Source organism: Scyliorhinus torazame, chromosome 8 (genome assembly GCF_047496885.1).
Source record: "Scyliorhinus torazame isolate Kashiwa2021f chromosome 8, sScyTor2.1, whole genome shotgun sequence".
NCBI classification, from domain to species: domain Eukaryota; kingdom Metazoa; phylum Chordata; class Chondrichthyes; order Carcharhiniformes; family Scyliorhinidae; genus Scyliorhinus; species Scyliorhinus torazame.
This window is the reverse complement of record NC_092714.1, coordinates 71,476,238-71,503,753: the sequence shown is the minus strand read 5'-3', so window position 1 is coordinate 71,503,753 and position 27,516 is coordinate 71,476,238. Positions and strand designations below refer to the sequence as shown.

At 43.7% G+C, this 27,516-nt stretch overlaps 1 protein-coding gene across 4 annotated transcripts in view; it reads right to left on the bottom strand.

The window, feature by feature from the left end:
• Nucleotides 1-27,516, bottom strand: part of nme7 (NME/NM23 family member 7) — a 325,065-nt gene that overhangs the window by 290,144 nt on the left and 7,405 nt on the right. Inside the window, exon 2 of one of the 4 annotated variants that reach the window (XM_072513808.1) lies at nucleotides 26,802-27,000. The exons of 2 other annotated variants lie outside the window; for them this stretch is intronic. In XM_072513808.1, the coding sequence (XP_072369909.1) occupies nucleotides 26,802-26,852 (51 nt within the window). In that variant the 5' untranslated portion in view covers nucleotides 26,853-27,000. Of the gene's footprint in view, nucleotides 1-10,501; nucleotides 10,597-26,801; nucleotides 27,001-27,516 lie in introns of those variants that run through there. One more of the 4 variants, XM_072513810.1, reaches the window with a different exon arrangement.

Below are 27,516 nucleotides of genomic sequence, written 5' to 3'. Positions count from 1 at the left end.
ACGTGGAAGCTTTGGAGCGGGTGCAGAGGAGATTTACCAGGATGTTGCCGGGTATGGAGGGAAATATTATGAGGAAAGGCTGATGCACTTGAGGTTGTTTTCGTTAGAAAGAAGGTTAAGAGGAGACTTAATAGAGGCATACAAAATGATCAGGGGGTTAGATAGGGTGGACAGTCAGAGCCTTCTCCCACGGATGGAAATGGCTAGCACAAGGGGACATAGCTTTAAACTGAGGGGTAATAGATATAGGACAGAGGTCAGAGGTAGGTTCTTTACGCAAAGAGTGGTGAGGCCGTGGAATGCCCTACTTGCAACAGTAGTGAACTCGCCAACATTGAGGGCATTTAAAAGTTTATTGGATAAGCATATGGATGATAATGGCATAGTGTAGGTTAGATGGCTTTTGTTTCGGTGCAACATCGTGGGCCGAAGGGCCTGTACTGCGCTGTATCGTTCTATGTTCTATGTTCTATGTACTGGGGTAGTTCGGATTCGGGCAGGGGTTTGTGGACTGGGTCCAGTTGTTGTGTCAGGTGCCGGCAGTGAGTCTAAGGACGAACCGGGTGAGTTTGGGGTATTTAAGGCTGCATCGTGGGATGAGGCGGGGATGCCCACTCTCCCCCATTGCTCTTTTCCGTGCCGAAAGAGCCACCGGCAATGGTGCTTAGAGAGTCAAGGGATTGGAAAGGGATAGTGCGGGGGGCAGTGGAGCACAGGGTCTTGCTATATGTGAACGATCTGCTGCCCTACATATCGGGCCCATTGGTAAGTATTGGAGGTATCATGAACATTTTAGTAGAATTCGGCCGGTTCTTTGGGTATAAGTTAAACATGGGGAAGAGTGAGGTATGTTCGTTCCAGGCGAGGGGGCAAGAGAGGAGGTTGGGCCAGCTACTGTTTAGGGTAGTGGGGGTGAGTTTCAGGTATCTGGGCATTCAGGCGGTGCGTGGATGGGATCAGCTTGAATTTGGCCCGGTTGGTGGAGCAAAAGGAGGATTTTAACAGGTGGGACATGCTCCCGTTGTCGTTGGCGGGGCGGGTGCGATCCATGAAGATGACAGTACTCCCGAGGTTTCTATCCGTGTTCCAGAATCTTCCGATTTTTATTCCAAAGGCCTTCTTTAGCAAGATTAATGCATTGATCTTGGTGTTTGCGTGGGCTTTTGGGGAAAGCCCCACTGGTAAAGAAGGTGCCGATGGAGCGGGGTCGTAAAGGGGGATCTGGATACCCATACTATTTGGGGAGATATCACTTTTTAATGTTAGCATCAGGTGCTATAGGAACCACCACAGATTTGCAAATTACACTGTGCTAAATCCATGGTAAAAAGCTACATTGCTAACCTAAATAGCCTCTGTGTCGTATCATTCCATGATTTTGATCCTTTTGGAGGCTGTCAAATTTTATGCATATACAGCCTGGCAAAGGTAACAATTGGCTTACATCAATGCCCTGAAAATGTCATTACAGCACCAAAGAGCTCCCTCGCACCAGTGTTGAAATGGAACAGCAGCAGTGAGCAGTAGACAGTTGAAAAGACTACGAACTTCAAGCACCAGGGATTAAAAAGGAGAGGCAGCAGAGAACAGGAGCTACTGCTAACCAAGTGAGGACACTAGAAAGTGACGACACGGCCAGAAAAGTGAGGAGCATTAGAAGCTGAGAAATTAGATCTGTGTTTACCATTTATTTAAATATAAGAGCAATGTGCCCTTTGAGTAAATAAGTGTCCTTAGGAAGACAACTAGGCCAATAGCAGCTTGGAAAAGTTATAACAGGACAAGGAAGATGAGTAGATAGGAGATCTGCAGGTAAACATTTCATTGAATCGTCCCAACAGTGAAACTAGATCATTCATTAGTTTATTTTTTTGATTTTAAACTAAATTGATTAATTACATGCAATAAATTAATTAAATAAAACAAGGCTGGTTGTGGATGGCATTTAGATGATGTGCTGCAACTGCTGAACGAGAGAGCTTCTAGACAGAACGGCTATCCCATAAAGCCAAACTGACAGTAAGTGCATGCATCTCAAGGAATATCAGTCCCTGTTGTTGCACTGCAGTCCGTGGTGCAGACATTACATGGTTTCAGGAAGGGGGAAAGAGTTACCTTGACACTTATATCCAGGAGGCACTCATCTGGTTTAGGTAAGGAAGTGGTTCAGATCTGACCAGTGGTCAGGGACAGAGGGTGCTAATGTGAATCAATCAACTCATGGCTCCCCAGGTGCAGTTCCGGAGGAGCCTCGCCTTTGCAACTATTCACCCGATTGGAAAATTTGATGCCCATGTAGATGGGAGGAAAGGTTGGAAGATGGATGAACAAACTGTCCAAAGGCACAATGGACCAAAAAAAGGAAGTCATTGACAGGGGGAGTGAAAAGGAATGTGTGAGTGACAGAACAGTTTGGATGGAGCATAGATATGGTTCTCTGCAGCCATGACCAGGAATTGCAAGGATTATATTGTCTGCCTGGTGCTAGCCTTCAGGACAATCGCCTTGTGCTGGACAAGAATTTGGAATGCGGGGGCGGGGGAATCCAGTTGTTGTGGTCCCACTTAGGAATCAATGACATAGGTAGAATTACGAACCAGATTCTACTGTGAGAGTTTCGTGAGCTGGGTCTGAATTAAAATGCAGAACCCCACAGGTAATAATTGCAGAGTGTAAAATGGGAGAGACGCTACGTACCAGAGGCCAAGTTAAAGAATTTGGAACTGCATGTCTGCAGGGAGTGATGCAGTCTGGTGCACGTGGAAGATGTATATTTGGTGTAGTTTAGCACAGGGCTAAATCGTTGGCATTGAAAGCAGACCAGGGCAGGCCAGCAGCACGGTTCAATTCCCGTACCAGCTTCTCCAAACAGGCGCCGGAATGTGGCGACTAGGGGCTTTTCACAGTAACTTCATTTGAAGCCTACTTGTGACAATAAGCGATTTTCATTTCATCAACTGTTTCAAGTGAATTTACCTATAAGTATGTAAATGCAGCTCCACATATTTGTAAATACATGGGAGAGCTACATATTAGAAAATATTATACTGTATGCAGCAATGGAAATAGTAACAGCATCCTCCTAATGGCAGCTACATTAGATAGTATTCAGCTTTCCTTTTTGAAAAGCACCATTCCTTTCAGTGGCAGTTGTCAGAGAGAAACCAAGACAACAAATCAGAGTTCTCTTTAAAAAAGTCAGATAAAATGCTGCAGATATCAAGTCTACAGCAATCTTTCTTTAAATAAGGGCCAATTTAGCGTGGACAATCCACCTAACATTCATATCTTTGGTTGTGGGGGTGAAACCCATGCAGACATGGGGAGAATGTGAAAACTCCACACGGACAGTGACCCAGGGCCGGGATTCGAACCCGGGTCCTCAGCGTCGTAGACAGCAGTGCTAACCACTATGTCACGTGCCACCCTAAGTCTACAGCAATCTTGAAGAGATTCAGAAAAAAAATATTTTTGTTTAAATCGTTACTTTTAAATGCATGGCTGGTGTCACATTAATCACAATACCTAAAATTTTAAAAAACAATTTCTGCAATACAATCTGGACTGAATGATCTTACATTATCAAAATTATCGAAAGCACAACTCCCAGAATCTGCCTTTTAATGAGTACAAAAATGGCGTCAAATTGGAACTTCAAACGTCTAATTAAAATACTTCATTTCACTTGGTTTCAAATGAACTCTTGTCCCTTGTTCGAGCATAAACTCGACCAAATTGTTTCATTTTAATGCATTGTTGAATAGAATAGAAATTCAGAACGATTATACAGCATTAAATATCTCAAAATGGAAATACATGAATTTAAGAACACTAATAATTTAACAATTAAGTAGCACTACAAACCACTGTCACGAAGACCAATCAGCATGAAACACTACTCAAGTCTTAACAATCTTCGTCAAATCCCCAAAACGTTATGTGCTGCCCTTCGTTGAAGAGGCAGCACCTATCACAACAACCAGGAACTAATACCAAGATGATGAGAATAACTACAAAGTTCAAAACAAAATACAGTTTTTGATGGCTGAAAAAAACAAGATAAGGGCAAAGACTGGGAAATCAGAGAAACGGAATGTAAGGCCATGAGAACTGAGGGGGAGTAAACAAATTTACAAAACAATAAAGAACAAATATATCAGATAAGAAAGGAGAACAGTTGAAGTATTTTTTAAATAACAAAAAAACAAATTCACTATGTGAAAGCTCCCTCTGCAAGTATTAGGTATTTTGAAGATCCCCATCCACTTGCAGAGCTGCCAGTTGACAATATGCACAATCGGATTCACAGGATTCACAATTTGACTCCTTCAAAATTGTAGCTTTTCAGGGTGGCTTAATAGGGAGTAGCTGAAGTCAACAATAACACCGCTGGATTGCTCATGAAACCAATCCCATTGATTGTACAAACCAAATAACGACGGAGAAAATTTACTGAGGTATTAATGAAAGGTCAAAGGTTCCCTCATCCTAATTCATGCAACACAATCGTAAAATATAGCCCGGATTTAAAAATGCACTAAGCATCAAACAATGGGCAGTTGAAGCAAGGAGAAAGTTCACACCAATGAATTGGCATGAACCCAGGTCATATTAATCTCTAGGCCTCATTATGTTATCCCAGTGCTGACTCTTACCCCATCCTATCAGATACATTACAATGGCAGGAGCAGGAAAGCACACAACAGCAGGGGCACAACAAAATTATCCACCATAATGCAAGTTTTGAGAACAGATTTCCAGGTGGTTGTGGTCACTGTAAGGAGGTGAGATTCCTAGGACAAAGGAGATCCAAGGATTTCTTATGGGACCTAGTGTTGAGTTCTAATTTTCCTGGTCCACAGGCAACCTTTAAAAGAATTTGTAAAGCTGACTTGCAGCCACCTATGGTCCTAAATCTTATCCACATCTTCTTCATAAGCTGTGCATAACCGGTCCAAGGTAAGAATTCATACATTGTCATTGGTTCAGACGTTTTGAGTATTTGACGCCTGTGATGAATGTAGGAATTTCAGATATATTGTATTATATATATATTTGGTGCAGTAAGGGTTAGAAGCCTGGGTTAGTAAGTATCTGACTGCAGCACTATTCCTTTTAAGTCCTGGTTTAAATGACAGACATTTTGGCTACAAAGGGGCAATTAAAGCATCATAAATGTAAGATCAATAATAATAATCATCTTTATTAGTGTCACAAGTAGGCTTACATTAACACTGCAATAAATTTACTGTGAAAATCCCCTAGTCGCCACAGGGAGAATTCAGAATGTCCAATTCACCTAACAAGCACATCTTTCGGGAATTGTGGGAGGAAACCGAAGAACGAGGAGGAAACCCACGCAGACACAGGGAGAACGTGCAGACTCTGCACAGACAGTGACCCAAGCTGGGAATCGAACCCGGGTTCCTGGCTCTATGAAGCACCAGTGCTAACCACTGTACTACCGTGCCGCTCTTCCTAACCATGTATATTGTCTACCTGAATTTGGGCAAAAGGAATTTTGTTTATATAAAGGTTTCCTCGGAGTATGTAATTAGCGACAATGAACATGATTTAACTAAATGGGAACAAAGTCCCAAAGCCAGTTTCCCGATGCACATTGCCGAGAAACATAAGGCTATAAAACGCACCTCTCATTTAATAAGGGGCCTCACTGGGAAGGTGTGGCCAAGGTCGCACATAGCCCCATTTTATACACTGAGGAGCTCCACTTGTAGGAACTCCTCAATGTAGCGAGAGATCGGTACGCCATTGCGATCTCCGAGTCCCCGGAAAGAACCCTGACCCTGCCCCCCCCCCCCCCCGCCCCCCAAGCCTCAACGTACTATCCGAACCCCCCCCCCCCAAAAAACCAACGCACTATGGGAGGGTCGTCGCCCACCCCCGCAATCCCCCAACACCAACACAGGGCACCCCAGCACAAATGTGCCCGAGCAAAAATGCCAGCTGGCACCCGGTAGTGCCAACCTGGCACTCTGACAATGCCAAGCTGTTACCAGCAGTGTTAGGGTGCCATCCTGCCCAAAGGGCATGCACCTAGAGTATCCAATCCCCTGGGAGACCCCACTTCCCGACTGCCGTTCCATCAGGTCCCAGTTTGTGGAGACCAGAATTGAACGGCGCTCGCTCAAGGCTTCCGAGGCAAGGGAGATCGATCCCACGCCTCGGGTAACTCAGGAACCTGCACATCAGAGTAAGACTAATTGTCTTGTTTTAATACACAAATGTGCTAAATGATATCGCATTGGCTCACAAGATCGCGTTAGATCTCGCAAAGCGTTGCGAGCCAGGTAGATCCCAGGAGTGGGGTCTCCCGGCTTTTATCGGCCACACTGCACTGCGGCGAGCAGCTTTTCGGGACCATTAAATCACACCCATTGTGTTTGGCTTTACTAAGATGCAGTTAATTGGAGGAGCCAGACACTGAAGCAGTCAGGTGTTGGAATTCAGTTTAGATTTGGCTGAAGGGTGACACAGTGGTGCAGTGGTTAGCACTGCTGCCTCACAGTGCCGAGGACCCAAGTTTAATCCCAGCTCCGGGTCAGTGTGTGTGTGTGGAGTTTGCAAATTCTCCTCTAGTCTGCGTGGATCTCACCCCCACACTCCAGTTATGTACAGGGTAGGCAGATTGGCCACACTAAATTGCCCCTTAATAAAATAAGAAAAAAAAAGATCTGTCTGTGAACAGGCTAGCAGTTTCTCTCAAAGCAGTTTAGTTCTAAAGATTTTTGTCTGTGAACAGAACAGCAGTTTCTGAAAAGGCTGGCATGTTAAACAGTAGTTGACACAGTCTGCAATCTGTTTTCTGAAGGATCTCGCTCTCTCAAAGTGGCTTATCCAAGACATCTCTTTACAGCAAGAATTCCTGGGAAGATAGCAGTTATGTTAATGTTATTGTTAAGTATTGCTTAACTGGTAATTGTAAGCTATTTTCTTTATGATATAAGTTAGTAATACTGTGTTAGTAAATAAGCTAGTTTTAATATACCCTATCCCTATGTGTGCATGGAATCACTCATGGGGCAAAGTATCCATTCCTCAGTCTTACAAATTAAATAATATTAATCTGTCTCGTATCCTAGAAACTATTGGGGTCTGGTCCAGGCATCCAAAGCCTCCCAAAACCTAGGAGTGAAAGTGGCAGCAGACATAAGGCATCCATCTTCTCATCAAATAAGATGGGTTAAAATTAGGGGCTTGTCGGGTTAAATGAATTGTACATAAAGACTAAGTGATTTTCCTAGTCCCAATAGATAATACCAGAGTACCCACTATAAGCAAAAATGTGTCTAAGATAGTCATATAAAATTGGAAAAGATATAATTTATTAAACTAATGTTACAGTAAGTTCGCAGATCAACAAACGAGAAAAAAATAATTTTTGAGCTAAAAGACATATATACATAATGACAGGTCCTCCTTCGCTGTGGAAAGTCAGGTAGTAATGCTCCCTAAATCTTTGCAGAGTGAATCATGGTGGAACGGAATACTGGACCACCAACATACAATTCAATAGACTAAAAGAATGGAGATTCAATCAGCCAGGTTACTTCATCCCTGAACAGGGCAAGTGCAACACTGACATAAATCACCTTTCAAGCCTTGGCCCAGTGGTATCAGCACAGGATCAAAGTTGAGTCCCAGTTTAGACATTTTAATTGGTGCATTAGGGTAATACTAAGGGAGTGCTGCAGTATTAGAGAAGCAATCTATTGAATGAAATGTTTAATCAAGGTCCAGCGGGACATAAAAGATCTTACAATACAATTTGTAAGAGAACTGTGGAGTTCAGTGTATCCTGACCAATAGCCATCAGTCACTAATGCAACAAAATGCATAAGAAAAATAGAACAATTCCAAATTGGGTTACTGATTAGCTAACTCAATTTTGCACGCCTACCTGACAAATTTATACCTATATTTCCAGTCAATATTAGCTGGAGTCTTTGATGTAAATTGGCACAATATAGTTACATAACTGCAATTTTATTGATATATTAGTCTCATAACTTGCATTACAGCAGCGTGACAGGACATTAAATGTCTGGAAGAAAAGGTGATGTTGTTCATCTAAACTGCTGTTTCTACCAGCACGGTAGCATTGTGGATAGCACAATTGCTTCACAGCTCCAGGGTCCCAGGTTCGATTCCGGCTTGGGTCACTGTCTGTGCGGAGTCTGCACATCCTCCCCGTGTGTGTGTGTGGGTTTCCTCCGGGTGCTCCGGTTTCCTCCCACAGTCCAAAGATGTGCAGGTTAGGTGGATTGGCCATGATAAATTGCCCTTAGTGTCCAACATTGCCCTTAGTGTTGGATGGGGTTACTGGGTTATGGGGATAGGGTGGAGGTGTTGACCTTGGGTAGCGTGCTCTTTCCAAGAGCTGGTGCAGACTCGATGGGCCGAATGGCCTCCTTCTGCACTGTAAATTCTACCACTATGAAGTATCCCAAAATTTGATATATTGGTGTAGTTAAATAATCACAGATAACACATACAAGATTAAAGTCACCTGTGCAACCACAAATTTTGAGATAGCAACCTAAAATTGCAAAATAACAAGGTGCATATGGATGAGAAAGTCCAGAAATAGGTAGAAGGGAGAATGTGAAGGGATTTAAAGACGAGGATGAACCTTTTAAATTGGAGGCACGGGACTGGGAGACAATTTAAAATGTAAGTCACAAAGGACAGGGTTGAAAGAAACTACATAAAAAGGATAAAATGTCAGCAGAAGAATTTTGGATTAGCTGGAGTTCAGTGTGTAGCGGATAGGAGGTTGGCCAGAAGAGTATTGTTGTTGTGATTTGATGTATATATACCTTTAAGGAACTGTATCTTAAACTCTGGTCAATCACTACCACTTTGTCACAGGGTGTGATATATTAGTTCCATGACTTGTATTCAGTCCACAGCAGTAGGTGGTAGGATTCAGACATGTATATTTAGCCTCCGAGTTAATAATATTTATATATCATCTAATCTTCAAATAAAGAACCAACATGATTGTTTCACCAATCCTTGTTGTGTGATTGGTAGGTTTACGTCTAATAGAAGAATGTAATGTTGTTACCGCCACCCTCCGCTATTACAAAGGCAAGAATACAAAGATACAGAGAGATGGGTTAGAGATTAGCAATGTTAAGGAGGTGGAAGAATGATGGAAAGGATATGGATTTGTATATGGTTTGAGGTCAAATAGGACATTAGGTTTTCAAATAGTCTGGTTCATCCCGAGATAGTGGTAGGGAAGGCAAGTAGAGTTGGTGACAAGTGTATGTGTTGATGTTGGGGACCAACGGCCTTTTTTAAAAGCCTTTGTCCTCCTTCAACGGAAACTAGAACTTATCCAACATCAGCATAAATAAGATGCCCCTGTAATGGCAAGGGATAGCATGAGAAAGAGAAGTCCATGAAAAACCTTGGGGGTCAAAATCAGGAACACAACATTTGTAAGAAATTCCTGGATTCACTCGTAAAACATTTAAATATACATAAAGTAACCACATGTACGATAGATTTGGCACTGAAAGAACTTTAATGCTATGCATTTATGTATTTTAATTAAACAAAACAAATTTGAAAATTTGTTCCAATATAGATTTTATGCACTTTTAAATATAAATAAATGAATGGGAAACATAACCTTCCAGTCACATATGATACACTTATGAACTAGGCAAGTTTAGCTTTCCTTCACAATGGAGTCTAAGGCCAGAGATCATCCTGGTCATTTCTACAAAGCCTTTCTAATGCAATTGTACCCATTTTTAGTCAGTTGCCAAAACTGGAAATCATATTCCATAATTGTCATCTCGGGATTGAAGAAAAGTCATTCATGGGATGTAGCCAGCACTGGCTAGGCCAGCATTTATTGCCCATCAATATTTGCCGTTGAACTGAGTAGCATTTCAGAGGCATTTAAGAGTCAAAGACATTGAACAAAGTACACTACAGCACAGGGACAGGCCCTCCAAACCTCTTCCGATCACGATACCATCCTTGACCAAAACCCTCAGCACTTCCAAGTGCCATATATTATACCCATCCTATCCATGTATTTGTCGAGATGCCTTTTCAACGCCATTAATGTATCTGCTTCCACAACCTCCCCAGGCAGCGTGTTCCTGGCACTCACCACCTCTGTGTAAAAAACCTGCATCACACATCTCCTCTAAACTTTGTCCCATGGACCTTAAACCATAAGCCCCTTAGTGACTGACCCCTCCACTCTGGGAAAGAGTGCCTGCCCATCCATTCTATACATGCCCCTCATAATCTTGTAGACCTCTATCATGTCGCCCCTCGACCTCTGTTATTCTAATGAAAACAGTCCGCGTCTATTCAGCCTCTCTGCATAGCTAACACCATCCAAACCAGGCAACATCCTGATAAACCTCCTCTGCACCCTCTCCAAAACCTCCACATCCTCCTGTTAGTGTGTTGACCAGAATTGTGTGGAATATTCCAAGTGCGGCCTTACCAAGGTTCTGTATAACTGTGACATGACTTGCTGTGGGTCTGGAGTCAAATGTAGGCCAGTGCAGGTTAAGGCAGCAGATTTTCTTCCCTAAAGGACTTTAATGAACAGATGGGTCTTTATGACAATCAAAAATGGTTACAAGGACATTATCATTGCAGATATTATGGAATTCAAATTTCACGATCCGTGGTGGGGTGCGAACCTGGGTCCCCAGAGCATTTCCCCATGGTCTCTGGATTACTATCCGTGACAATAATCAATATAAAATGTTGTGAATCATTTCCTTCACTAGCACATTTGCTTTATTGATAACCACCATGCTATGGAAAATTATTTCCAAATCCTAGAAATAGTTCTACATGAGGAGTGAGGGTGCTGATCACAGCATAATGGGGTAGAAATTGTTGAGACTGTATTTCTATGTGCAGAATCATTATCATACTCTTAAGCACACTCAAGAACATATGCCATAACAACACTCCCAAATTCATGCAACTCATTCATTACAATAAAACGGGTAGACTTCCAGCAGTCAATTGGCAACTTGCTCTTGGTGGTCAATTTTGTGTTTTCATAAAGTAATTTAAAGTATCTCTGAAAGAGAAAATGCTCTTCAGCTGCAAACAACCATTTGTAGACAATGGTAGGCATAGGAGAAGCTGCTAGTGGTTTTCAGACACTGCTTCAGAGGAGGAGATATCTTCTATCAACTTGGTGACAAGAAAAATTCCAAACAAACTGCTCATTAAGAGTAGACACAAGTGGCAGAGAAATGCAAGTATATTCCTTAGAGAATAGCTTAATACAGGAACGAGTTCAATGAGTTCACCATGATAATCAAGATGAGTTAGGAGGTTTGCTCTTCATTATTCTGTAATTACATAGAGCTTGTAAAGAAAACAAGCCATTCGACCCAATAGATTGAAGCAGATATTTATGCTCTACACAAACTTCCTCCCATCACATCTTATTTATATTCTTTTGTTCCCTTCGTCTTATTTGCTTATACCCTTTCATTACCCATCCCTCCCTTGGTTGTCAGCGTCATCTACAGAGGACCTCTGCGTAGTCTAGTAAGCACAAAGGACAGATCCCTACTGCTTTCCCCCAGTAAACCAATACTGAAGGATAGAACTGGAGCCAATCTATACACACAGTATTTACTTTAGAGTTACATGAAACATACATTTGTTTCCTAACCCCACCAACCACAGTTTCAGTCTGTGTCTACTTATAGGGATTCAGGTAAATCACTAGTTAATTTTCACCATCAGCATACAATTAAACAACATGCATTTATATAGTGCTTTTAATGTAGTCAAATGTCACACAACACTTCACGCGAGCATTATAAAGCATGAGATATTAGGTCAGATAACCAAAAACATGGCTAATGGTTAAAGAGGTAAGTTTTATGGAGTGTAGAGAGAGAGAGAGGGGGGGGGGGGGGGTCAGGTATTAGGAGGGAGTTCCAGATTTTAGGGCAACTGAAGTCACAGTCCCCAGTGCTAGAGCAGTTAAAAATTGGATTCAAACAAGAGGCTAAATTGAATATATGTGTCCATATCTTGAAGGGTTGTGATGATAGATGAAATTACAAAGATAAATAGGAGCAAAGCCCTAGAGGGGTTTGAAAACAAGGTTAATAACTGGGTGGTGGAGTTACAAAGGTTAAAATAAGCAGTCTTCTTGATGGCATATATATGTGGTCAGAAGCTCATCGCAGGGTCAGTCTGGATTAATCTCAGACAATTGTCAGGGAGATAGCTGAAGTTGAGAGATAGCGAATGGAGTTTGGAGCAGGGTCAAAAAAAAAAATTATTTCCATCTTCCCGATGGTTAATTGGAGGAAATATCTGTTCTCCCATTACTGGATATCAGATAAGTGGTCTGACAATTTAGTAATGGTGGAGGAGTCGCGAGGTAGAGCTATGTGCCAGCAGCATATATGTAGATGAGAAATAGGAAGGAGCCAAGGACAGATCTTTGGGGGTCACAGGTGGGAATGGTGTGGGAGTAAAAAGAAATGACATTGCAAGCAAATGAAACCCTTGATATGATTACATAAGAGTGGAACCAGGCAACAGCAGTCCCACCAGCTGGACAACAGTGGTGTGTTGTTGGAAGAGGATAGGATGTCTTTATCAAAGGCTGCAGGCAGGTCAAGAGGGACGATGAGGGAAAATTCACTATGAGCCTTTGATAATGGCTATGTTTGTATGGGCAGAAACCCGTTTGCTATTACGATCCCAGACCAGACCCAAACAGTGGCTAGGATACTGGACCGAAACCCCAATATTCTAGTTTATTTTGTAAGACTGTGTGGAAAGAATACTTCACTCCAGGCGTGATAGAATGGAGAAATAGCTTACAGTTGCCGCTGAAACAAAACTACTCAATACAGTATAATACAATACCCTTAATTACTATCTCTATTATCAATTAAGCCAAAGAAAGAAAAAGCATACAGCTCTCAATCATCCTACATCCCAATGGCGCAGCTTTCCAGAACAGATTTAGCTTCTATTAGAACCCCCTGCAGACTTCTGGCTGGATATCTTCAAAAAGCTGTTGTTACAGCTTGCCCATTGTCCTCCGACAAGTCTGTAGAGATATCATGATGGTGTTGTGATTCACTGACTGACCACTAGGAGTCTCACTAGTATAAAAGTGAACAAAGAAAGAACAAAGAACAATACAGCACAGGAACAGGCCCTTTCTCGCTCCAAGCCTGCGCCAACCATGGTACCTGCCTTACCGTATGTACTTAAGGAGTCCATATCCTTCCATTCCACCCTATTCATGTATTTGTGTAGATGCCCTTAAATGCCACTTCGTACCTGCTCCCACCACATCCCCAGGCAGCGCGTTCCATATATTTACCACCCTCTGTAAAAAAACTTGCCTTGCACATCTGTTCTAAACTTTTACCCACGTACTTTAAACCCATGTCCTCTAGTACTTGACTCTCCCACCCTAGGAAAGAGCATCTGACTATCCACTCTGTCCATGCCATTCAGAATCTTGTAGACCTCTATCAGGTCACCTCTCAACCTCAGTCGTTCCAGTGAGAACAGACCGAGTTTATCTAATCTCTCGTCATAGCTGATGTCCTCCGTGCCAGGCAACATCCTAGTAAGCCGCTTCTGTACCCTCTCCAAAGCACCCTCATCCGTCTGGTAGTGTGGCAACCAGAATTGTACACAATATTTCAAATGAGGCCTAACTAAGGTCCTGTACATCTGCAACATGATTTGCCAATTTTTATATTGAAGGTTAAAGTCAGCTGTCATCAGACTGGCTGGAGGAAGTTGAAGAGTGAGGTTGCTTCGCATGATTTTGCTGTTTTTCATCTGTTTTGTATATAGTTTACCCACAGTTAAAGTTAATAAATCGTTTATAACTTTAAACAACAAATGTTCTTGTAATAAATTAGGCTATCCAATAAGAACATTACAAAGTCTGTACAGCTTTAAATATATGTTTTAAACTATCCTACTGTGAGAGCTAAAGACCTTACACTTGTGGACTCACTGTTAGCCAGGACAGAACTCAACTCCACAGCTTTCTCAAAATGTTTGAATACCTTAGTTTCACCCAGCAATGACATAATCTCCCCAAGCTGAACTCCCAAGGCTGAAAACACTAACTCCCCAGGGACACCCCTTAGTCAAACAATAGTGCAGTAGCCCTGGCTTTTACGATTTCACTTCTGACTCCTAAAAGCTTCTGGTCTTGCAAAACAAAATTATTTTAAAAATACGACTACTGCAGTCAAACACATGCTAACCCAGGCTGTTAACTCTTAAATTGCCAAATGTTTATAATCCAATAGATCTAAAATCACGCATTTGTCACAATTGTAAAGATTCAAGCATGGAATTCCAGGAAGGATGAACATTCAAGGACTTTGTTGGACATGACAAAGCGAATCATAGAATTTACATTGCAGAAGGAGGCCATTCGGCCCATTAAGTCTGCACCGGCCCTTTTAAAGAGCACCCCACTGAAGCTCCACCCTATCCTCGTAATAAAGGAACCCCACCTAAGGGGTTGACACTAAGGGCGATTTAATATAGCCAATCCACCTAACCTGCACATCTTTGGACTGTGGAAGGAAACCGGAGCACCCGGAGGAAACACAGACACTGGGAGAATGTGCAGACTCCGCATAGACAGTGACCCAAGCCGGGAGTCGAACCTGGAGCTGTGAAGCAACAGTGCAAACCACTGTGCTACCATGCCGCACTTAGAATGATGATGGAATGGTATTTTGCGGAGTCAAAATCCTGAAACACCTCACCACCACCCCGCCTCCCAAACAGCACTCTGGGTGTGCCTGCATTAAAAGGACTACAACAGAGAGTGGCTCACCATCATGTTCTCAAGGGTAATTAGGGATGGGCAATAAATGCTAGGCTTGCCAGTGATGCCCACATCCCATGAACAAATAATAAAAAAATGCACTTATATGGTGTCTTTCACAACCTTCATTTGTCCCAAGTAGTTTTACAGACAATGAAGTACCTTTGAAGTCCAGTTATGCAGTGTAGGAAACACAGGAGCCAATTTGTACACAACAGGGTCACACAAACAGCAACAAGATAATGACTAGATAATCTGATTCAGTGATGTTGGTTGAGGGATAAATAATGATTAGAAAACCGAGGAGAATGTCTTGCATGTCTTTGAAATAGTTCCATGAATGCACAGATGATTACAGCACTTTTCAAAGTACAGAAATGGGATGACAGCCTAGATTGCGTGGTCAAGTCTCTGGACTTGGGCTAAACCCACAATATCTGACTCGGGGGCAAGAATAACATTAGCCAGTTGTAGAAAGAGGATAGCCATTGTTAACTAGATGCCAATCTGGGTGGAACTGAGGAATATTCAAACTGAATGGAACAGAGGGATATTGAGGAGTGCTGCTGTGTGTATGAATCATGATTACTAAAGGAAACCATGATCATAAGCTTATATGACTCATTATTTGTGGTCACAAACAGATTGCAGACTAAGTGAATGGAAGTCCCTTCCTGTTCAGAAACAGAGCTGCTTCCTGATGGATAAGTGCCCTGGGCTATGTGTATAAAGTCTATAATTCCCTGCACCAATAGGAACCCAGCAATTCACAGAAATCCCAGTACTTCTTCCTGTTTATCAACCTCCTATTTAAATGGAGGTGGGAATGCCTTTACATACTGCTTCTGAAAATGACTTACTAACATACCATGATGTGCTGGGTGAGTTAAGGAAATAATGTTTGGCATGCAAGGAGGCCTGTTGCAGAAAAAGCCACCATTTCAGATATAGGTTACATTTGCTGAAAGGTCATGGGCCTTTATTGTGTGTCCTAACCAATATCATGTCACGCACCCTTTCACAGTTTAAAGTCACACTTCCAAATTCAACTTTGTGCCCATTTCGGACAATGAAAATCCAAGACACATCATAATTACTGTTCCAAATCAAGTCCTCACAAAATAGTGTCAAGTTCAGGCATGTTTGATTGATTAGTTACTTAATTATGACAAAATTAATTTATAGCATGCTCCCAGAGACAAGACACTAAAGGACATTGCATGTTGTGTTTATACTTTTACTTCTCAAAATGTTTAATACCCACAACGTTTAGTGAATTAACCATATGATTGAGAAAAGTGCTCTGCACACTTTTGCTTCTGATCCATTTCCCCCCATTTGTATTCTCCTCTCAGAACCACATGCAAAAAAATTTTTTTAAATTTCAGCAATCAGATATTTTCAAATGACCTTAAAAGTTGAAACAAAATGAATAGCAAAGTGATCTTTGATGAGGAATCAGGTTCCTGATAAAACTAGCAAATGCTGCCATCCAGTGATATAAACAGTCTCCAGTTTAAAATACAGCTATATCCTATTAAATTATTCCAGACCCAATTATTGTCAGGTTTACTTACCTTCCAGTAAAATAAATATATTTAGAACATAAGAACGAGGAGGCCATCTTGCCCCTCAAGTCTGCTCCACTATTTAATGAGATCATGGCTGATCTTTTGTGGACTTGGCTCTACTTTCCGGTCCGAACACCAGAACACTTAAATCCCTTTATTCTTCAAAAAACTATCTATCTTTATCTTAAAAACATTTAATGAAGGAGCCTCAACTGCTTCACTGGGCAAGGAATTATATAGATTCACAACCCTTTGGGTGAAGAAGTTCCTCCTAAACTCAGTCCTAAATCTGCTTCCCCTTATTTTGAGGCGATGCCCCCTAGTTCTGCTTTCACCCGCCAGTGGAAACAACCTGCCCGCATCTATCCTCTATATTCCCATCATAATTTTCTATGTTTCTATAAGATCCCCCCGCATCCTTCTAAATTCCAATGAGTACAGTCCCAGTCTACTCAACCTCTCCTCGTAATCCAACCCCTTCAGCTCTGGGATTAACCTAGTGAATCTCCTCTGCACACCCTCCAGCGCCAGTACATCCTTTCTCAGGTAAGGAGACCAAAACTGAACACAATACTCCAGGTGTGGCCTCACTAACACCTTATACAATTGCAGCATAACCTCCCTAGTCTTGAACTCCATCCCTCTAGCAATGAAGGACAAAACTCCATTTTCCTTCTTAATCGCCTGTTGCACCTGTAAACCAACTTTTTGTGACTCATGCACTCGCACACTCGGGTCTCTCTGCACAGCAGCATGTTTTAATATTTTATCATTTAAATAATAATCCCTTTTGCTGTTATTCCTACCAAAATGGATAACCTCACATTTGTCAACATTGTATTCCATCTGCCTGACCCTAGCCCATTCGCTTAGCCTATCCAAATCCCTCTGCAGACTTCCAGTATCCTCTGCACTTTTTGCTTTACCACTCATCTTAGTGTCGTCTGCAAACTTGGACACATTGCACTTGGTCCCCAACTCCAAATCATCTATGTAAATTGTGAACAATTGTGGGCCCAACACTGATCCCTGAGGGACACCTCTAGCTACTGATTGCCAACCAGAGAAACACCCATTAATACCCACTCTTTGCTTTCTATTAATTAACCAATCCGCTATCCATGCTACTACTTTACCCTTAATGCCATGCATCTTTATCTTTTGTGTGGCCACTTGTCAAAAGCTTTCTGGAAATCCAGATATACCACATCCATTGGTTCCCCGCTATCTACCGCACTGGTAATGTCCTCAAAAAATTCCACTAAATTAGTTAGGCACGACCTGCCCTTTATGAACCCATGCTGCGTCTGCCCAATGGGAGAATTTCCATCCAGATGTCTCGCTATTTCTTCCTTGATGATAGATTCCAGCATCTTCCCTACTGCCGAAGTTAAGCTAATTGGCCTATAATTACCCGCTTTCTGCCTACCTCCTTTTTTAAACAGTGGTTTCACGTTTGCTAATTTCCAATCTGCCGGGGCCACCCCAGAGTCTATTGAATTTTGGTAAATTATCACGAGTGCATTTGCAATTTCTCTAGCCATCTCTTTTAGCACTCTGGGATGTATTCCATCAGGGCCAGGAGACTGGTCTACCTTTAGCCCCATTAGCTTGCCCATCACTACCTCCTTAGTGACAACAATCATCTCAAGGTCCTCACCTGTCATAGCCTCATTTCCATCAGTCACTGGCATGTTATTTGTGTCTTCCACTGTGAAGCCCGACCCAAAATACCTGTTCAGTTCCTCAGCCATTTCCTCATCTCCCATTATTAAATCTCCCTTCTCATCCTCTAAAGGACCAATATTTACCTTAGCCACTCTTTTTTGTTTTATAGATTTGTAGAAACTTTTACTATCTGTTTTTATATTCTGAGCAAGTTTACTCTCATAATTTATCTTACTCTTCTTTATAGCCTTTTTAGTAGCTTTCTGTTGCCCCCTAAAGATTTACCAGTCCTCTAGTCTCCCACTAATCTTTGCCACTTTGTATGCTTTTTCCTTCAATTTTGATATTTCCTTCGATAGCCACGGTTGATTTTCCCTCTTTCTACCGTCCTTCCATTTTGTTGGTATAAACCTTTGCTGAGCACTGTGAAAAATCGCTTGGAAGGTTCTCCACTGTTCCTCAACTGTTTCACCATAAAGTCTTTGCCTTACTATTCCTGATTTCCACCCAAATGGATTCAACCTTATCCTCCATAGCACCGTGTCATCCCTTACTATTGCCCGGATGTCATCCTTAAATAACAGAGCTACACCACCTCCCTTACCATCCACTCTGTCCTTCCGAATTGTTTGATACCCTTGGATATTTAACTCCCAGTCGTGACCATCCTTTAACCATGTTTCAGTAATGGCCACTAAATCATAGTCATTCACGATGATTTGCGCCATCAACTCATTTACCTTATTCTGAATACTGAGTGTTCAGGTAAAGTACACCTATGTTGGCTTTAATACCTCTGTTTTGAATCATAACACCTTGATCAGTAACCTCTCCTAAGTTATTTTTCTTCTTAACTTTTCTCCTAATTTTCCTTGTCGTTGAACCCATATCTTCATGGAACAACCTGATGCGTCGCTTAACATTTATGTTTTTACTTCCCGTTTTATTCCTTTTAGTATTACTGGTCCTATTCACTGAGCTCCCCTCAGTCACTTTACCTTGTACTGTCGCCCTTTTTGATTTTTGACTATGGCTTCCCTGCCTTACACTTTCCCCCTTACTGCCTTTTGTTTCTGTCCCTGTTTTACTACCTTCCGACTTCCTGCATTGGTTCCCATCCCCCTGCCACATTAGTTTAAACATTTGTTGTGGATGAACGCTTTGAAGAAGTAGCTGGAGATATTTTTTAAATTGCGCAGATTTCACGCAAAGTTCTGTTCTAAGCCATCTCTAGTAAGGAGGCATTGTCCCCTGCAGGCAATGATCCATGCTGCCATTCTATTTAGTGGATTTCAGTAACTTATACATGTACTTACTTCTTCATGTCAACCTGAAAATGGGTGCTGGTACTATTTGCATTGAACTAAATCTTTTGCTCGCCCAATATCTATATACTTACGCATACTCCCAACTAAGGGTCACTTCACAACAGTGAATCTTTTCCCTTGCAAACCATTTGAAATGTGTTAACATGGTATTGAGGTACTGGTAGTGAAATGTAGGATTGTCCTACCAATACAAACAGAATACTGAGAAAACACAGATGGCACATATTCGACACATACTCCTGCAACGTGGCAGAAACAAAGCTTGAATCCAAATAAACTGATAATCCTACTTATACCAAATATCTAGAAATTACTCAAGTGCATACCAATGGTTTTGTGTTCATACCCAACAATTTTTTCCCAAACAAAATATTCCAGCAAATTAAATTTGTCAGTTCATTCAACCATTAATTCTGGGTTTATTTTGCACTATTGTCTTTAATGATGTGACCTCTCAGGTGCCAGCTAAACACCAGAACAAATAAATGCAGTCAGCTCACTGATATACACGAGCACCTGGAAGTGATGATTGAATACAGATAATGATAAGCACTAGCTGGAAAACAAAAATTATCAGGTACAGAACTCTGGTGATGCACAAAGTTCTGATCCATCTATCGTCAGATCTGCCTAGATTACATCAACACTTTTAGTCTTGTCAACCCCTTCCAAAAATAACTACTACGTAAGAGAGGGTAACAAATCTCATAGAGTCAAAAAAAAAGGTCTAAGTAAACAACTTAATTGACACAAAATTCATTTTGCCCAGATTGGTCGGCTCAGGGGATTGATTCCCTCATCATTGGGGCCAGCTGCGTCATAGTCTACATTACTTTTTTTTTTTTTAAAACAGGATTTTCATTATAACAAAAAAAAAAATACAGCAAATCCCAACTCCATACTATACCAAAAGTACACCCACCCAATTCCAAAGTCTCCCACCCACTCATAGAAAACAGAACTTAATCAAAATAAAAAGACAACCCCCCCCCCCTTAACAGCAGACAGTAATCAGTTTCCTGAAAAAGGTGAAGGGCTAGCACCTCGAGTAGAACCCTTCATGGTGTACCTAACCTCTTCTCAAAATACAAAAAATCCATCAGGTCTCCCAACCAATCCAAGGCCTTTGGCGGCACCAAGGTCCCCCACCCTAGCAGAACTCGCCTCTGGGCTATTAGTGAGGCGAAGACTGGGACATCTGTCCTGGTCAGCGTCTGCGACACTGGCGAGTCCGATGTTCCAAAAATAGCCACCAACGGGCACGACTCAAGCTGAACGCCCAAAATCCCTGACAAGAGACCCTGAAACTAACCAGCTTGGGGCAAGACCAAAACATGTGCGTGTGATTCGCCGCTACCCTAGAGTTCCGCTCACACCTATCCCGCACCCCCGAAAGAACCCACTCATAGGTGCCCTAATAAGGTATGCCCAGTGCACCACCTTGAACTGGATCAGGTTTAACCTCGCAGATGACAAGGTGAAGTTGACCCTGTAAAAAGCTTCATTATATACTCCCCGTCAAAGACCAAACCCAGCCCACCCTCCTACTTTCTCTTTACTTCCTCCTACGATGCTTGCTCCGTCGCCAACGTCTGCCCACAGACATCAGAAATCATACCCCACCCCAAGAAGAAGAGCCTGTCCATATGCGATGGTGACGGTACCAGGGGAAATGAAGGAAGCTCCTTGCGTTAAAAAAAGTAATCACTCACCTGAATACATTCCTCTCGGGAACTAGAATTTCTCTAGCAACTCATCTAGGCTGGTGAACCTACCCTTCAGAAACATGTCCCTAAACCTCTCCAACCCCTTTTTCTTCTGAGCCCCAAACAATGAATCTGGGCCAGACTGCACAAACCTATGGTTCTTGCAAATCAGAGCCAGAAGTGACATGAACCCAGTTTAAAGTGCTGCCTAAATGGATTCCAAATCCTCAAAGTGGCTATCACTACCGGACTCAAAGAGAATTTAGCAGGGGAAATGGGAGTGGTGCAGGAACCAGGGCCCTCAGACCTGACTCTATGTACAAAACGTCCTCCATCCATTCCCATATAGAGTCCAGAACCTTGAACCACCCCTGTACCTCATCAATATTTGCCACCCAGTGGATTAGGTAAAGCTTATCCCCTCCTCCTCACCCCCCGACTGCCTATCCCTTTGCAAAAATTACCGTGAAGTCTTACCAGCCCAAGCAAAAGCAGATATCAATTTATTAACCCTGAAAAAGAAAGCCTTGCGAAGAAAGACTGGGAGACACTGGACTTGGGAGACACTGGACAAAAACAAAAGTCTCGGGAGAACATTCATCTTCACTGTCTGTATCCTTCCTGCTAAGGTCAGAGGGAGGGCATCCCAACTTTTCAAATCGACCTTCAACCCATCCACCAAATAAGGGAAGTTTATGGAGCGAGGCACTGTCAAGGTCCATCAGATACCGGAAGTTATTCCTGGTAGTCAGCTCCCCTTCCCGGGGGGGTTCACCCGAAAATATTCACTTTTGCCCAGGTTCAGCTTTAACCCCGATAAGGAGCCAAACTTCATCATCTCCCCCACAATGGACAGTGGGTCTGTGATATATAGTAACAAATCGTCCGCATGCAAGGGCACTTATGCTCCCTCCCCTAACGCTCTACCCCCTCCTTCTGTTAGATTACCTCAACACAATGGCCAGCAGCTTAATTGCTCAGGCAAACAAAAGCAGAGAAAATGGACACCCCTGTCTTGTACCCCTGTTCAGTTGGAAATAACCTGAGCTCAGGGCATTAGGACATACAGTGGGGGCCCTGGACAAAGGCCTAATCCATTAAATACATTTTGGCCCGAAGCCAAACAGCCCAGGATCTCAAAGAGGTACCCCCACTCAACTTTACTGAACGCCTTCTCTGCGTCTATCAAAATAATCATCTCTGGCTTGGCCCCCAAGGAGGGCAAGTACACAATATTTAACAATCTCCTAATATTGGCTGACAACTGCCGGCCCTTAACAAATCCAGTCTGCTCCTCCAAAATCACCCCAGGTAGGCAGGGCTCAAGTCACTTGTGGCCATCTCAAATGGCTGCCCGCAAAGGATAAAGGGAATCGTGGTCAAGTCGGGCCACAGGCAGTACACAGCCTCTGTGTATTGAGCAAAGGAAAACCAGACCGAATTGAAACTGGCACCTGTTAAAGGTTAATCACCGATTTCCCCAGGACAAAAGACTCAAATTAAGGAATAGCAACAGTAGCAGCTTCCCCGGCGCCACCTCCCCTTATTTGGAAAGGCCTACGCACTTGGAGCAATAAGAAATAGGACCCGCCCAGCCATCAAAGAACCCGCCCCTAATTGGCCAGTATTGATCAGAGTGATCGAGACCCTATCGATCCATTGGATCCTGAGTTAACTCCGCCCAAAGGGCGCGAAAGAGAAGAAGGATAAGAAGCCCTGCGCACTAGGATCGGCCCCTTTTGGGACCAGCCTGTGCCCACACCAACTGCAGCATAACGACCGGCCAAGTTCAAGACCCGCAATCGTTACCTGAGAGACGAGCTGCAGCCGAGACAAACCTGACGACTTCCAGCAACACACGTGGGAACTCAGATAAAAGCCTCATCTACCTTGCACAGAGCCAGTCATCCAGAAGTTAAGTAAAGGTCATCTTAGTTGATAGGTGTAGTTTAATGCGTAGCCGCGTGTATCATTGCACATAGAGATAAGTCTTGTGTTTAATAATAAATGATCTTTTGAACTAACATACTGGTTGTGTGGTCATTTGGTCAATACAAGAAACATCCTCGCAGCTTGTGGTTTGTTAATAAAGTGGCAACACACCTCAGGTAGGCAGGGCTCCAGTCACCTCGGGTAGGCAGGGCTCAAAACACATTGCCAACACCTTAGCGTCAGCGTTTAACAACAAAATAGGCAGATACGACCCACCATGGGATTTTTCGGACCAAGGAAATTGATGTCTGTGCCAAAGTAGATGGCAACATTCGCTGGGGCACGGAATCATTCAACATATCCAGCAGAAGTGGGACCAACTGACTAGCAAGCTGTTTGTAAAATTCAAGGGGGAACCCATCTGGACCCGTTCCTTGCCCACCTGCATTAACCAAACAAAGCTCATGATCTCCTCTGGCCCCAGCGGCGTCTCCAACTCCTGCCTTCTCTCCTGTTCCAAAAGTTAACTCATCCAAAAATTGCTTAATTGATGAACTCTCCTCCGGGGGGCTGACTCATACAACTCACGATAGAAGGCCTCAAACACCTCATTAACCTTTGCTGGGGCAAAAACCAACCCGCCACCAGAGTCCCTAAATGGCACTATCTCCCGAGAGATAGCCTGCTGCCTCAGCTGGTGAGCCAACAGATGACTGACCTCCTCATACTCATAAACAGTCCCCTTTGAGCATCGTAGCTGTCTCACCTCCTTACCCATTGACAAATCAAAATTAATTTGCAATTTCTTTCTTTCCACCAATATCTCCGATGTCAGGGCGATAGAGTACCGGCAGTCCACCTCGAGAATGGAGTCCACCAGCCTCTGCTTCTCCACCTTCCCAGATTTATCCCAATGCACCTTATAAGAGATTATCTCCCACCCCACCTAATAACTATCTTTAGGGTTTTCCCGAATGTGGAAGGCGAGCCCGCCTCATTCCTGTTAATTCTCCAGGAATTGGATTGTGGCGAGCAGCCTGACTCCAACATCAGGTTCACAAAATCCAGAGCATGATCCAATATAACGATTACCGAGAATACACCTACCCCCGTGCCAGCTCAGGGCCTAAGCAAGATGGCTACTACAACCCCCATCAAGCCAGTCCAAAAACAAAGGAACTGTGATCGTCAGCAGTCTACCCCTCCCCTCCTTCCTTCCCCCTCAGTCCCACACCACTCTGGAAACCAAACAAACAACAAAAGCCTTCCTCCCCAAACCCAAACAAAACAGAAACAAAAAGCCTAAGGTCATTACCTTAAAAAAGAAACTGACCAATGGGAACAAGCTACAGCCAACTCTCCTTCTCTGCTCCCATTAACTAGCTACACTGCGAGCAGAGTGACCCCGCATAGGGTAGAAATCAATGTTAACTAAACAGTACATCAATGATCAGCACACCACACCCCCCCTTACCAATTTTTAATACAGAACAAGAGGAAAATCAACACCCACTCGCCATCTCCCAAAAGAGCTCTAACAGTACGATGTTGTCATGACTTAGACCAGGCCTTTGAGATTGGCCAATTGGAATAAGAGTTCCCTGATTAGAGGCCCAATCAGGGAACCTCTTCTTTGTATATAACAGGGAGTGTCGGATTCTCTGCACTCCCAGTGTACACAGCAAGCTGAATGCACACAGTTGTACTGCTGTTGGTTTTGTTAATAAAAGCAATTCTGGTGGAGGGACTGGGGTGATCTCTGCATATCAATATACACGATCAATGTATGTAAAACTAGTACAGTCACTTCAACACTAGGGCCGGGATTCTCCGACCCTCCACGTCGAAATTGCGCTCGGCGCGGGGGTGGAGAATTACCCAAAATAGGCTCCCATGCCGGCACGCGATTCTCCGGCAACTGGAGAATTGCCGCCAGTTGCGCCCGCACGATCGCGCAGCTCCGGTCGGGGGCCATTGAAAGCGGCTCCCGCGGCAATTCTCCGCGCTCAACGGGCCGGCGGGTTCACATGTGGTCCCACCTGGCGGAACCTCGGCGTTGCGGCTGCCACATGGTGGGGGGGCAGGGGGATCAGACTCGGGGAGGGGGGGGGGGGGCCTCCACAGTGGCCAGGTCAGCGATCGGTGGATATCGATCGGCGGGCACACTCATTCCGGGGGGGGGGAGGGGGGATCTATGTTCCTATGTTCCTCCGCACTGGGCCCCTGTAGCGCTCCGCCATGTTGCGCAGGGGCCGGTGCGAAGACGGCCGCCGCGCGCATGCACGGACTCGTGGCCGGCCGCCGTGCGCATGCACGGGCATAACTGCAGGGCCCCGCCGGCAGCTGGAGGTGCATGCCAATATGCAGATACAGATTAACTTCAAAATGAACCAACAACAAACTCCACAGTCCTTAGGCACTTCAGTTCACCCCTAGTCCGTGCTTCTTGACAAACTCATTTGCCTCCTCCGGCGTATCAAAGTAATAGTCTTGGTTCTTAAAACTCACCTGAAGGCGAGCCGGGCATAAGACACTCACGTTGCTCTTGTACAGCCCGCCCATGGCCTTATTAAACGCCACACGCCTTCTCGCCAACACTGACCGAACATCTTGGTATAATTTGATGACATGGCTCTCCCTTCTACAGTCTTGATGGCCCTTCACCCATCTCTGGGCCCATTCCTTTCTTTTAAAATTTAGAGTACCCAATTCATTTCTGCCAATTAAGGGGCAATTTAGCGTGACCAATCCACCTAGCCTGCACATCTTTTGGTTGTGGGGGCGAAACCCACGCAAACACGGGGAGAATGTGCAAGCTCCACACGGACAGTGATCCAGAGCCGGGATCGAACCTGGGACCTCGGCGCCGTGAGGCAACAGGGCTAACCCACTGTGCCACCGTGCTGCCCCCGCTGGACCCATTCCTTATCCAGGTATCGATGAAACCAGACTATGGTCGCCCGTGGTGGCTCCCCAGATCTGGACTTCTGCCCAGTCCCAATATTTCGAACATCTTGGACATATAGTCCATGGAGTTTGTGCCCTCCAGGCCCTTTGGCACCAACGACTCGGGGCATCTGGTTCTCCAGATAGTCAACCTTGGCCTACAGCATTCTATGCTCCTCAGCCAAAAACACCATCTCAGCCTCCAGAGAGACAATCCGATCAGAGAGCACCACCTCCACCTTCTGTATCGTCGCCCTGTGTACCTCTATCTGCCGGTCCATTTTATCCATGTCCATCCGAAATGGGGTCAAAGCCCCCCCCCCATATTGCCTTCTTCAAATCCTCAGCGACTGCCTATTGCTGCTTCTTAATTTTGTCGGTCAAGAAGCTAACCAACGACTCAGTCAACAGTACAAACGGAAACCAAAAAACACCAGCAACTTGCAAAGGCTCCCAAACTGGGAGCAGCAGATAGCCACTAACACAAAAAGTCAGAGTTGTCCACAAAGGTACGTCGACACAACCTTCGAGTTGCTCAGTCAAACGAGCTACCACCCCTCCACTCCTGCAGAACCAGCATCTGGTCTCATTAACAAGTGACACACAGTTTCAGACATAAGTCAATAAACAGTCAAAGGTCAATAAACAAAACATTCCAGCAAACAGCCCCGGGCATTGTAGTAGAAGGAAGGATTCCTCCTCTCTTTCTCCCTGCCCGTCTCCCCCCCCCCCCCCCCCCCCCCAGCTTCTAATAGCAGAATCTCTAAACAAGGACAGTCAGTACCTGAAAGCCACAGTAACAGAGCAGAGGAGTGAGAAAACATATCTTCCCCATCTGCACATGGTAGTAGGCGTGTTCACAACTTTCTTTTGCCTCATTCGAGGCTTCAGAAGCAGAAAAGGCAGCAGCAAACAAAACACTGGTTCTTCAAGCAGTTTTTCAAAGGTAAAGAGCACTGATAGAAATCAGCTTTTCTGGTTAGCTATAGATGAGATAGATAAAAAGGTTTAATTGAGAAATCATTAAGAGTAATTGATTAAATCATATTAACCATGAGTGAGGAAAACTGACGAGCTGGGAACTAATCAGATAAGACTCTAAATTTTCACATTTTGCAAGTTGCTCGAGACATGCCAGAGAATCCAAGGCCAGTGACTAAAGACTCCATTGTATGCAGATGCCTTCCCAAGCCTCGACAGGGCCGTTTCCATGGTAACAGTCAGTCAGGGTCATAATGACTTTTCGAAAACTGTGTTAATCTAATTAATGTTAGAGGCATAATTGGCAAGCCAGGGTATGGAAAATTACACCAAAACATTTCTCTCTCTCAAATTGACAGACAGACAGTTTGGCTGAATTGAGAGGATTATAAATTAGTTAAAGCCAATCACAGCTGTAAAGAAGGCAAAACTTTAAGATAATGATCTTCTTAAAAATCACTTGTCGGAATGGAAAAATCCATTCCGGAATCAATCTAACTTCTTTCTGAAACCTATGT